Raw genomic sequence first — 14652 nt, 5'->3', positions numbered from 1 at the left:
CAGAGCTGCAAGTCCTTGGACAGCTCTTTGGAATAGCTTCTTTTTCATTTTATGATTAACACTATCACTATTCAGATCTAGTCACTGTTCAGATCTAGTCAACTTCGAGATACTTTATGAAGTTCCTAAATTATATCCCAACTCATCCTCTGTTCCAAGCATTTTTCCAAGCTTGGAAAAAGTATTTGCTTTTTCTCCAATACTGCTTTTATGATGTTCCTCCTCTGCTCACAGACTGCTGGCTATGCTTCAAAGTTGACAGAACAAGAGTCACGTCACCGCCGTGCTCCTCAGAGCTCTTTTTCGGTAGTAGATCTAAACATTTCTTTGTATTTTCTATATTAAAAGGTGAGAGTTTCTCCCCCAAATGGCCAATTGTTATAGGACACACAACTGTTTGTTTTTTATTTTTTTCCAGATTCAGAACCTGAAATCTGAGATGCTGAGATGAGCTGCTCAGAAATGACAATAATTACAGCCACAAGGAGAGCTCTAAGCTAATGGCTCTTAGTATATGTGCTGCCAGATGCACAAAGCAGAGGGGAGTTTTTAGGATGAAATTCATCTCAAGCATTCATCATGGCAGATAAATACAGCTTTGGTAGAAAATGATATACTGGAACCCTTATAGAGGTATTCCTCAAGGACCCATAAGATGCCACGTTAGTCCCACTAATTCCCAACTTTGCACTTTAAAAAGTTCTGTATGAGTTTTTAAAGCTAGACAGAAAGTAGTGGGGAGACACTCTGGAACCTGTGATATTAGATTTGAAGAATTATCTAATAATTCAAAGCAGATGATGGGAGATAATTTTCTCGTATACAATTTAAATGGTTTCATAGAGGCATGCAAAAAAACTGCTCTGATCCTGTATTCAGTGACTTGCCTCTGGTTAACATTAGGATAAGGCAAAAATGTGGATAAAGGATAAGAGTTCCACCATGTGGTTTGCTCCTTAGATGAAAGCAGAGACATAAATTCTAATTTAATATTAAGTCTTTCCATTGCAGCCTGAAACTATATTTGGCTTGAAATACATTAGTTTTATTATTTTTCTCTTGCCTTTCTTATTCTATAGGATTTTAGTTTCACCTCTATAATTCGTTCCTGTTAGCCAGACTTACTACATGTCGTAGTCTCAAACATAATTTGTATATATGTGTGTGTGTCTATACATATACATAAAGTGATCTCAGAGTCTAAGATTTTAGGACAAAAAGAAAGTTCCAAATAAATATTTCTAACTCATGAAATTGTCATTAGGTTTCTAATGCTTACTGCTATTCCAGACGACCTTATTATAATAATGAACAGTAAAGAAAGCTCTGTGATGCAGATGGCTTGATTTCTATCAGCTGCTCCCTGCCCGCTGCCTCCCCATCCTGGCCCATCACACACACATTTTGGGATCACTTACTAATTCTTCGTCTGAAATCAGTCTTCTTCATTAATGAGAATTAACTAGCAAATGAGATATATCTACTTGGATTTTTTAACTTCTCTGAAATGTTCTGGTAAATAATAAACCCAAATTGAAACCAGACTATCATTTTATCATCCAAAATCAGAAGTGGAAACAGGAATCAAAGACCCCAATACATATAAACTAGATCCTCAAAAGACATTCACTGGCATTAATCTGCTTCAAAATTTTACAAGACAAAAAAAGTTTTGTATTTTATTTTCAACATAAAAGAACCATGGGTCAATTTAAAGCAGCAATCTTTTTAGATAGATAGGCTCTCCCATTCCTTTATTTGTAAGGCAGAAGCTAAGAAGGAGAGATTCAAGACGTGATTTCCACCCAGTAGAAGCCTAGGCGAGCCAGGAGACATTCTGTCTGCTCAGATACAATAAAATTTTTAACATTATCAAACACTTAAAACTTCTCGGAGTAAATTTAGGTTAAGAGAGTAGAATGATATTATTTTTTTTTTGCTTTGTCTTTCATGACCAAATAATAGTGCAAAAAACCCTATTTATTTTATGGACACTTAACAGAACAAATGAAAGTATATTATGTTTAGCTATTAGTGTTGTTTTGTTAAAAAAAAAAACTCATGCTGTTTAAAAAAAGAAAGATTTCAAGCATTGTAATCACAGAATGTGGAAAGTTCAGGAGCCTGAGGACCAGGCAGACGCCAGTTTGAATCCAAGCTCTATTACGTCCCTAACTGTGTGACCTGAGGTTTTAAGCCCACCTCCCTGAGTCTGGCTGGCTTCTTATGAAAAACTGGGATAACATCATAATACCTAAATCAAAACGTTGTCTGGAGGATTCGAGATAATATAAATAACCTAGCAAATTTACTCAAAATGAATGACAGGTAATAATTATAAATTTTTGTTGATCAAAAAGTCACAATTAGGAAAGAGTTAGTACACAGAAATGGCTTAGGGTGATGCCGAGCACCTAAGTGTTAGCTGCCGCCGGCATCACCACTGAACGGTAAAGCGGGGCTGAGAGAACCTGAAGGAAAGAGGCAAAATTAATCCCACACCTTTCACTCCCCAAGGGCATGAGAGCTCCTCCCTGCCACAGGCTCTATACACACTAAGAAGTCACCTTGAGAAGATAAACAGAGAGGCATGGTCTGCAGAGTCACCATGACTACTTTGGACTTCTGCAGTTGACATTGGGTATAAAACAAAATACTGAGAAGGGTTGGATAAATGACTCATCGAGAGACGGCGCCTCTTTAGAATGAGCTGCAAGTGAAGGAAGGGCTTTCGTTAAGTCGTTTGATGTCTTCCGATTCCTGCTTTCACCTCAGTAGCCAACAACAAGCCCAGGAACCTGACAGGCAGAGCAGGAGGCCAGCCCCCAGGGAGGGACACAATCTGCAGGCTGCCTGCAGGAGGGATAGACAGGGTGGGAGAACTGGAAATTTTATCCTAAGGTTGAAAACAATACCCCCCCCCCCAAAAGCTTCAATATATGTTCTCAACACACTGTTGTCCCAAAGAGAGTCAGAGTTCTGGGAAGCTCTACAAGTTATTCTCTGAGCACCTTTGAAGAAATCCATAATTTTTGTGACATGTTAAATAAAGCACTGAAGAACATTTCTGACGATTTACTCTAAAATGTACAATATCCTAAGTTAAACATATTTTTAATTAAAACTTAACTTCTGTCTGCTTTTTTTTTTCCTGAGAGGGCAAATTCAGGAGATTTGAACTAAAAAAAATCACATGGAGAGGTCGTAGCTGTTTCTCTGCCGGACTGACCTAAGACTTAAGCGTGGCAGTTAAGATTTCACTGGTCTATTTAGAAAGAACAAGCTTCTTCCAAGTGCCTTGAAAAGGACATGCACTCCTTTAATTGGAATGAACAGGCTTCAAAACAAGTGCTGATGAGCACAGCACATTGATTGGATCTAACTATTTTAAAGCAGAGGAAGTTCCAAAATATACTCTTTCATGTACGTGGCTGAGTGGGTGGGTAAAGAGAACTCACTTTAAGTGAAGTAGAACACTGAGGTAGTCTTGGCAATAATAGTCAACTGTGCAGCAGACACCCGCCCTCTTAAAATGTGCAGGCACTTTTGGCTCTAAGACCTGGCAGCACATAGTATGTACTCAATGTATGTTTGCTGAATGAATGGATTAATGTATCATTACAAACATATGCAGGTCTATTTATTCCATACCATAAGTTACATTTTTAACATACTATGTATTATAATTACTGGTCAACAAACTTGGCTAAAACAGGGATTTGTTAACAGAGGAATATCAACATGTTAATGCTAATTAATCTTTCTTTCTAATCTTTCTTTTGAGGAATAAAAGGAATAAGGTGAAGAAAGATTTAGATTCCACCAGATTAGTATTCTTCTTTTAGGAAAAAAAAAGTCTCTGCCGTTATAAAGAATAATCTCTCTTAAATGATATCACTATCCCTAGAAAAGTTAACAATGGCAAACTGTGGCTATAACCAGAAACACTGAGAATCTGTATAAGGCACAAAATATACACTGATTATCTGGATATTTTGAAATATATCAATATATTTACTTAAGTAAGTTCTTACTACTATTATTTAGCAAATTCTAACCTAGTAAAAGTTTTCATACATATATGTGTATATATATATGTGTGTGTGTATATATATATAGATAGATAAATAGTTTTTCTTTCCTTCTCTATATTGTACATTCCCTTGTAACGTGAAAAATGACTGAGTAATAATATATGGAGACCAGTAATGAAGACAAGAGACGTTATAGAAAAAAAGAAAAACTATGAGATGGTTGGAATAAATGCACACTTTAAATTTATACAAGTACATGGACTCTTATTTATATGAATGTATGAACATTTTATTTTATTTTGCCTTCAGCATTAGGTATTCTGCAATTATAGATGTGATCTGTATTAAACTCAAGTAAACATTAAATCATGCTGTCCTGATAAGTAACTTTCAGAAAGGGCCACATTCTTGCTTCATTTTACCCAAGCGCAGTTTTTAAAGATAAAAATTGTATCAATTTAAACTTGCCACAATATCTAGTTTTCACTGCCACCTTCACTCTTTATTTTATAACATGTCTTATTTTGTTTATATTATCTGTTTATGCATCAGTCTATCCAGACTGTAACTTCTTCTGAGGTCTTCAATGCACTTTGGAATCCTGAGTGCCCTATGCAGAGTAGGTACTTACTAAATGTTTAAGGAAGTGAAGTTTTCCCTCATACTTTTGTCCTCCAACTACATTTTTGTTAAGTTTCCATTCATTTTAGGGTCCTTTAGAAGAGCCAGAGAAATTTTTTCTCTCCATCTTCATTCACCTCATAAATCTTTGTCTTTTATAGAAAGCATACTCTTCAAGAGTAACTGAATACCAAACAGTATTGTTAAAAACAACAATAAAAAAACCTCATAGCTTATTCATTATTATAGATATGAAAAAATATTGGGATTGACATAAATACCGATATATCAATGTGTAAGTGCCTTCTTTTATCACAGACATCATTGAAAAATTGACAGGAACAACCTCACTAACAGAGCCAAAAAAGTCACTTAGCGACGTGAATTACCAAAAGATGGTGATTATTAAGATAGTTCACTGCTTCAACAATGTTTTCAGGATAATAGGAAAATTCCCTCATGGTTTTTGTTCCTAATATTTCTTCAAAGCAACTAGAGAATAAACAATATCTTTCATTCTCAACAGTATGTTATGATTTGCACATAATCCAAAATCTTAAGACAATTATTCTCAGGGTTATCTATGAGACGCCAAGTAATCACCTGGCAAACAGCATTAGCACAAACGCTCAAGACTCTTACCATCAAATCCATCTTCTTCTGACCCCAGTTCATCATCTGAGCAGATGTTGAGGACATTTACCAGCATCTCGGTCACTAGAGAGAAAAAGGAAAGAAAGAACAAAAAGTCCAAGTTTTCTACTATCACCTTAGTGATGACTCTGGCAATGTGAATGAACAGGCTTGTCTTATTTATATATATATTATATACATATATATATATTATATTAGCTAATATATATATATATATTAGCTATATTGAGGATAGAATCTCCTGCAAAGTAGTTTCTATCAAATTCAGATCATAAAAGTTAACAGTCTTTGTGTTTCTATGCAGATTTTATGTTTTTAAAATTATTAGCTCATATCTACAAAATCTAATGGCAACATTAACCAAGTATAGGTCAACAGACAATGGATAAATAAAAAATGGGGATGTGAATATACTATAAATCTATGAAGGAGAAAATGGTTACTTTTGAATTTGTATTTATTTGTACAGTGATGCTCCTAGATCTAGACCAGATTACAAACTTATGTTCCTAGGGACCAAGTGAATGCTGGATCCCTTTTTTAATTTGTTTAGTCCCCTAGAGAACCCAGCATAGTGACAGGCATGTGGTCTTGTGTTTAACAAAAATTATTGATTGATGAATTAATATATTTTACTTTATCAGCTGCACCTTGAGAGAAGGGATTTGAAAGTGTGTTGCTGTGTGCGCTGGTAACAACATGCAATGAGTGAATTAAGGGGAAACGAAAGAAATGAGGACTGCTAGGATAATTTATATGATCTCATTAGGATAATACAACTCTTTAAAAATAACAGATACATAATTTTGACTGGGTTCAAGCTAAAAATGGCTACACTTTTTTCTTACCCCTTTGTATTATAATTCAAAAGTTGCTATTTTATTTCACAAACTACCTGTCAAATTGAAAGGTTAGGATAACCATGCTTTCCTCACATTTCTGATATTAGTAATAATCATTATACGAAAGTGATTAATGGCTCCAATATTTTGAAAGGCTTGTACAACAACAAAAAAAGCCCAGTTCATTATAAACATAGTGGCCATTGGTATGTTACAAGGCAAGACAAACTTGTATTTAAAAAGTTGTCTGTTAGTGTGCCCCAGTTTTTCAGAAGAATTGGCCATTTCTTTCTTTCCGTCCTTCCTTCCTTGCTTTCTTCTCCCTTTATTTTGTGAATACTGATTTTCAAAAACGAATGTGTTGATACATAGATCATTGCATTTCATTTTCAAAAAGATTTTACAAATGGGGTTTAGGTAAATTTAATAAGAAATTTAGTTGAGTAAATGTATTACAAGAGGGTTGTATAAAAGCATTATACACAGAAAATTAGTACTGCATGAATTTTCACTAAGTTGCATGCTATTTGTATTGAATATTTTAAACAATTAGGTTGGGTTCTATTGTGAATGGGAAAAGAAGCTTGTCCACTATTTCTTTCAAGAATTAATTAATTTTTTTTTTGTAGGAGGAGGTAATTAGGTTTACTTATTATTTATTTATTTTTTTTTAAGAGGAGGTACTGGGAATTGAATCCAGGACCTTGTGGATGCTAAGCAAGCACCCTACCACTTGAGCTATACCCTCCCCTCTAAGAATTACTTTTTAAAATCAATGTTCTTCTAGCATTGAAGATACATGATAAAGAGTAAAACTTAAGTGGAGACAACATTAATCCAAAGCTTTAGTTTAATTTTCAAAAGTGAATTATGTATACAAATACATTAATATGTTCTTTTATAACAGATATTCAAAATCTGAATAATTAATGGAAACAACTGAAATGATGCATGTTCTAAGGGTAGTTGTCAGGATTCGCATTGCTTTGGTTTCCATGCTGTGGTCTGGCCGGTGCAAGAAAGTGGAGACATGGAGTGGTACTGGGAACCTTTACTTGTGACTTATTTTGGTATTGAAAGGGAAGATTTCTTTGCTGGCAATTCATAACTTCTTGGTTTAATCATTTTTGGATATTTAAGGGAAAAAGCCATAAATATTGTAGGAAAATAAATATATACAGTATTATTAACATGTTATAAATATAAATATAAAATAGCATAAATAGTAAAATAATAAAATACAAGCATTAATATATGTATTATTATGAATAGTTCAGAAAGATGTACAGCTCTTCTCTGAAATCCCCCACAGGGCATCATTTTTTCTTGAACACACACAAACTCCTATGTTTATTACAATGCCCATTCGCTGTGATTTGTGAGAAGCTGCATGAGCAATGATCCAGCTTATCACCATCATGCCTCCTGCACTGAAAGCTCAAGTTCAGTGGATGCAGATCTTTCCCCCCAATTTTTGCTGAGGCTTTGGCTCAAAATACAAAAACAAAATAAAGGGAGAAGAAAGGAAGGAAGGAAGGAAAGAAAGAAAAGGCCAATTCTTCTGAAAAACTGGGGCACACTAACAGACAACTTTTTAAATATAAGTTTGTCTTGCCTCGTAACATACCAATGGCCACTATGTTTATAATGAACTGGGCTTTTTTTGTTATTGTACAAGCCTTTCAAAATATTGGAGCCATTAATCACTTTCGTATAATGATTATTACTAATATCAGAAATGTGAGGAAAGCATGGTTATCCTAACCTTTCAATTTGACAGGTAGTTTGTGAAATAAAATAGCAACTTTTGAATTATAATACAAAGGGGTAAGAAAAAAGGGTAGCCATTTTAGCTTGAACCCAGTCAAAATTATGTATCTGTTATTTTTAAAGAGTTGTATTATCCTAATGAGATCATATAAATTATCCTAGCAGTCCTCATTTCTTTCGTTTCCCCTTAATTCACTCATTGCATGTTGTTACCAGCGCACACAGCAACACACTTTCAAATCCCTTCTCTCAAGGTGCAGCTCGTGAGTTGTACTGGTTAGGCCGAGGCAGTTCTCTTTCTGAGTATTTCCAAATAAAAGAGGCCACATTTCCTCTCCTTCCTATGCCATTTTATTAAGAACATCTCAGGATTTCACAACATACCTTTCTCCCCAACAAATGGCAGGGACCAAGTGAAAACATCCATGAAATTGGGAAGCCAGTATGGATGAGGAGAACAGTTGAATTGCCTGATGTTCATGACATTGTTCTCATACTTCAATACTGCAGCTGAAAACAACAAAAAGAGAGACATCAGGGTCATGAGTACCTATTTCTGCTTCTACACGTGGTTTTCCTGGATCCAGAAAAACTCAACTACTTGACTTAAGTTCCAAAACATCAAGGCAAATAGCTTCATTAGTCATGAATGTTTATACTACTGACGGACTTAAACTTCCCTCAGTGTAATATGCAACTGCACAATATACGAATACGATGCATGAAATGACATTATAACTTGGCACATGCTATAGACAATAGTTAATCAAATGTCTGTTAGGAATTGGATCAAGCTCCTCTTGCAGCCAAGAACATTCTAGTCTTACTTAACACCTGGTGACACTAATAAAAGTAGCATAGCTAAGTTAGTATGATGTAACTTAATAACCACTTCAAATATTTGAACAGAACTTGTTTCTATTTTTTTAAGCACACTTTTCCCCCAGTAGAACTCACAACAGTTGTACAAAATTGGTTAAATTAGACTGAATTAATAAAGTAAAATGTTTGGATTGAATCCTGCCTAAAATATGCTGGCATCTGACTCCACCCTTAACTTCTGAAAGGGATGCACCATCCACAAAAATAGGAAAATCAATCTGCCTGCTTCACTCTGCTTTGTCTGGTGTCTGGAGGTTAGATACACACTCACATGGAGTGTTACAGTTGCAGAGATGCTAAGAGCACAGCCAGTCTCACTTCTAACCAGGTTCAGAACTTCATCTACAGCAATCCTGACCCAGAGAGAGCCAGCCTCTGTGAATACTTTCAGTGAAGCAAAAGGTACCTGCTTTAACGGGGTCGTGTACTCTATGGATAGACAACTTTAAGTCGGGGCAGTTCTCAGGGTGAGTTTAAACCTTCTTTACTACTAACTGATCCTCGTTCTGCCCTCTGGAAAAATACAGAACAAGTATGCTTCTATTTCTAAATGACATCCTTTAAATATTAAGAACAATACTCTCATATCGTACCTTCCTGAGCTTTGGCAAGATTTTACTTTTATTATCCTATCATGGCATGATTAGCATTACATTAGCAGAAACTGTTGAACGGATCCTAGATGATGTCAAATGGGTTTTTCTTCGTTTTGTTTAAAGATTTAAAATACAGAGAAATTAATTGTTTCATTACTTTTTAATTCTCAGCTGACTTTTACATAAAGATATGTTACAGCATGTGATTGCTATGGATAAAGACAGCCCTTCAAAACCTATTTTTTGAGAAGTTACTGGAAGTTTACTGGGTTTGAGCTTTTGCATTAATGTCAGCACTAACATCCTACTTAACTTCTTACTTAGTGATATCTTTAACATGACATTGCTTTCGTAGCTCCACATTTGCTCTTTCACCTGGAATGTTTTCTCAGAAACCTCTGAGTTAAGTACCCCACCCTTTGGTGCCCAGGCCAGACACTATCCCCTCTGTGAAATCTTTCTGATTTCCTCTGGTGGATGTGTCTCCACTGAATTCCTAGAGCTCTTGACTCACATCTTAATATTGCATTTATTATTCAATTTCTGATCACAGCTATTCTATGTATATACATATATGCCAATGTCTCTCTCTGTCTGTAGGCTAAGTACCATAGAACAGGCTTCTTACTTCCTCATGCTCCACATACCACCTTCTTAGCATGGATGCTCAGAAGCTAAGGATTCTTCTTGATAGTTCCCCTATAATCTTTTTCAAGAAAACTCTTCTCAATCCCGTCTAGAGACAGCTTCTAGAGTCTTTCCCCCATCCTGTTCATCCTGTTCTGGATGCATGCCCCATCAGCAATGCCACTGTGAAAGTGTGGCTCTGAATTAACACAATCTTAGTGAGTTTGATCAGTGTGGAGTATGGGAAGGATACAGAGTTTCCTGTGATTTGCATCCTATATACATCATACTGCAGCCTGACAGTAAATGGAGGTTTTCAGCAGCTTGCAGTTAACTAAAATCATGCTTGAGAAGAGTAAGATTATAATAGGGAAGAACAAATCTGACTCCATATTAGATCTGTTCCTTTAGCTCTAAGCCCGTGCTCTGTTTTCTGTGTTTAGTCATGCTAGTTCTGCACCTTTTATAAAAGAATGTTGCGTATAGCCTGAAATACACAGGCGAGCCCATTCTCCAGGCTCTGACCTTTAGGGGTATGACACTTTCCCATTGATACAGAGACAAAAAGTTGCAGAACAGAGAATAACGTTTCCCTTTTGGAGGTTTTACAGCTGATCTATGTGGACGGCTGTAAGAACAAAGGATTCTGACACCAACAAGTTTGCAAAAACCAACCACCTCCTCCCCTTCTAGTATAAAAGGAACCTGAAGTCTGACTTGGAGAAGATGGTTCCCTAAGATGTTAGTCCCTCATCTTCTCAGTCTGCCGGCCTTCCAAATTAAGTCGTTATTCTTCCTTGTCCCAAGCCCTTGTCTCCCGGTTTATTGGCCTGTCATGCAGTGAGCAGAACAAGTTTGGACTCGGTTACACGGTCTTTTCCTTGCATATTTCAGGCTGACCAACACAATTCCAGGGAACAGAATCACAGACGGTTTGGGGACAAGAAATGCAGAGAGTGCAGTCCACACTGAACGCACTGAATGAAGGGAGTTACTGTCGTCTTCCCATGGAATACCGAATCCTGCATATGCATCTGTAAATCCATTCTTCTTGGCATTATCCTGTCATTCACGCCACATGTCATGTGGCCTAAGGATATGTTCACAAAGTATTAAAAACATGCAAAATGAAAAAATCATGGCGAATTACAACATCAATCCCTTTGATCTGCCAGACGGGAAAGGTGAAGTTCTTCCTGCCTTTGTGAAGTGCTACCTGAGTGCCTGCTCCATGGAAAAGACCTTGACTATTTTTGACTACTGCACATTCTTAGCAGGAATGTATCCTCCTATCTTCAAAAGAAGCTTTTAAGGTTCTAAGTTGTCTTTTTGAAGAGTAATTTCTCCTCTAAGTTTCCCATACCTTTTATCACTGTTGGGTTGGTACAGCAGGAAGATGGAAAATTAAGGGCTGTAACTGACAGTGTCCCAGAGGGAAGAGGGGCTTTCATAATACGGCATTTCATCCTCATCACAAATCTGAGAAGGAGGTGTGGCTACCCTCACGTTATAGACTAAGGATTGGAGGTTGAGAAATGAAGTGACTTGCTCAGAATCATGCAACCAGGAACTGGAAGATCTCATTCAAATTCAAACTCAGCTTTACTGACACTAAATCCACTCCCTTTCCACCATTCCCTCTGTCTCTCCTAAACTATAAATGTATGAATTCTAGTCCTAGCTGTTATACTAATTTAACTTTGAATATGGTATTCATAATTAAAGAGATTTTAGCTTTTTGCCAAAATACTTGTTTGAGAAAAATGAAATAGGATGCAAATTCACAAGCGTGGGTGAGGCTTGTCCAATAGATAAAACAGAAGTTCTGTTTTGTAGCTGGTGAGATAAAGCATTTCTTCATTTGACATTGGCTCAACACAATTTATCTGAGAGCCTACGGATAAAGCAGATACTGTTTACAGATTTTATTTTTGTTTATTAACAGCAGAAATAACACAATTTAACAGTAGCTATGTTTTCTAAGCATCTGCTCTGTACCAGATACTATATTTGGTTTCTTGCAGATACAATCCCAACTCTTCACAGTAGCTCTCAAAAGTGGTTCTTATTTACACTTTGAAAATAAGTAAACAGAGAAGTTATTTTTCCAAGGTCACATAAGAGAAGCAGCAAACCTCAGTCTGGGTCTGAATCTGAAGTCCTCATCTTTCTAGCTTTCCACAATATTCTCACTCCAACTGCGTAAACCATTTGACATCTACCAAGTTTTAGACACAGATTCTTCTTCCACATTTATTCTTTTTCAAAAGGAGTACTGGACTGGAAGGCCAGGAGCCTAGACTGCTAGATGGATTCTGTCACTGATTACTTAGGAGACTCAAGGTCACTTAATGCCTCAATGCCTCTACCTCACCTAAACTACATGGGCTTACCCAGATAATTTACATGACCTCTTTCAGATCTGAATGATGTTAACAAACTTCTGGAACGAAGACTTCATCATTAACGCAATAATCGAGGAATATTCTCAGTAATTCTAGAGGCTACTAAAGTAATTTTTTTCTTATTTTTCTACCGGTTAAAAAAAGAATAACTTTTACTTCAAATGCAAATGCAACAATATATATTCTTTTTTTCTTCAGTCACATAAAAGATGCATGCAAAAATACTTCTCGAATAACCTTACACTCATAAGTTATGAATTTTGATTTTTTGGCATAATAAATCTATGTATCAAAAAACGAAAAAAATTAAAACAGTTCCAAACATCCAGTCACGAAATTCACAGTTAGCATTTCATCTTCCACCTCCCACGTCCTCCGCCCCTGCCTCCTGCCTCTGACTGTCCCTGGGATTACGAAACTCCTCTGAAGCCCTAACAGTGCGCTTGTCTCTGAAGTACTTGAAAGACGTTTATCTCCAGTGCAACATAAATAATACAAATGGTTGTACTTCAAGAATCACTCAAGACCACCTCCGGAGACCTTGTCTGAGAAACAGAGAGAGGAAAAAAGAACAAAGTCTACCATCAAGGAACTCCTCTGTTCCGCTGGCAATTACACATGACCTCGAGTCCTTTCACAACTGTATCAAAAGCCCGGAGAGGGATTATGGTACGTATACTTGCCATCAACCGTAACTCAGCGCAGATCAGACAGCACAGAAACAAACGCTCTTCTCCTGCACATGCAGCTGTGAAGAACAGCCAGAAGACATTTGGCATAGTAGAAAGAACAGTAACGCCTGTGGATCTGGAGACCTGACTGCCAGTTCTTTCTCGGCTGTCAAAATCATGGTTGCAAACTTGTGCAATCACTTGGGCCAATCATTTTTATTGCAGAACCCTACAAAGCATGCAAAGCAAGCTTATGTAAAGCATGCTTATATAAAAGAGACGAAACCAGTAATAAAGAGACTGCTCCTACTTGGGAACAGGGAAGAGGCCCTGGACCACTACTGTTCCTAATAATGTAACTCGGCCCTCTGACTGTAGTGAAACCCAAGGAACAGAATCTAGACCCGAATCCAGTCTTCTGTCTACCAAACATGCACTAAATTGCCAGCCGATACCCAAACCTGTAAATTAAAAGGATCTCTCCTACTTCAAAATTTGACATTTTGATGAGACACAAAAACCACCAATTCATAAGAACTTGGTAACATTTCTCAGCATCTTCCTTACCGTTGCCACCAGAGGAAAGCTGAAGACAGGGCAGTTAAGTGACAAAAATAGGAAGGCCAAAGGAGAGCTTCCAGTTTAAGAGAAGTTATCAAAATATTGCTAGCAAGATGCAACGACCAGTTCACCCAACCATGGGTTTAACACAGTCCAAGTGGGTTTCAGGAGAAACACTGAGCTCCTTTTCCGACAGCCGTCAGGTTAGCAGCTGTGCGGCTCCCCGCACACCTCAGGCATTCTCATCACTACCAGGGCTGTCTGAATGCAGGGGACAGAGGGCTCAGAAGAAGGGAAATGATACATTTTATTCCTTTTCACCCCTCTGCTACCATTTTTCCTCTCTTTAACTCTAATTGACCATCTACTCAAAAAGATGGGACAGAGGGAAAGAAAAGAAACAAAGATGAGAGGAAAGCAAACGGGGGCGCTTCACAGTCACTGTAAGCCAGACAGAAATAGCAAAAAAAAAAAAAAAAAAAAAGCATTATACACCCTGGATGTTTTTGCTTTTCAACTCTACTACCCCTAGGCACCCTCGTAGAAAACCTGGCGTCAGTTGTTCTTTTGGCAAAGTCCTACCCTCACTGAAGGAGGCATGATAGCTTGATGGATAGAATTCTTGAGGTAGGACTAAGCACTCTTAATGTCCTTTGGCAGTACTTTAAGATTATGTTGGTACACTGCATGAAAGAGTTTTCTCTCTGGGAGAGACGCTATAAAGTTTTAAAAGTTTATATGTTTCCATAAAGATTATATTTGGGGGCGGTAAATTTTTTAAAAAAATTTGGGAAGATACATACGTACACTCACATATATGCATAGTTATTGTAGTACATGTTACAGCATCTATGAATACAATCTCTATGATTCCTGCCATTTAGAAATTTGACTTTTAACTTTTTTTTTCTTCTCAGTGCCCTCTACTTGCCTGACAGATTCTGTTTTTAAAAGATTCCTCTTTCATTAGTAGTGACCAACATAAAGGA

General features: G+C 36.9%; 1 protein-coding gene across 2 annotated transcripts in view; it reads right to left on the bottom strand.

Annotated features, from left to right (window-relative positions):
* PPP3CA (protein phosphatase 3 catalytic subunit alpha) overlaps positions 1 to 14652 on the bottom strand; it is a 287229-nt gene that overhangs the window by 27338 nt on the left and 245239 nt on the right. For both annotated transcript variants that reach the window (XM_006208923.4, XM_072939945.1), the window contains exons 9-10: positions 8306 to 8431; positions 5298 to 5372 (exon numbers count right to left, since the gene is read on the bottom strand). In XM_006208923.4, the coding sequence (XP_006208985.1) occupies positions 5298 to 5372; positions 8306 to 8431 (201 nt within the window). The remainder of the gene's footprint in view (positions 1 to 5297; positions 5373 to 8305; positions 8432 to 14652) is intronic.

This window comes from Vicugna pacos, chromosome 2 (assembly GCF_048564905.1).
Source record: "Vicugna pacos chromosome 2, VicPac4, whole genome shotgun sequence".
NCBI classification, from domain to species: domain Eukaryota; kingdom Metazoa; phylum Chordata; class Mammalia; order Artiodactyla; family Camelidae; genus Vicugna; species Vicugna pacos.
This window is presented reverse-complemented; position numbering and strand designations above follow the sequence as displayed.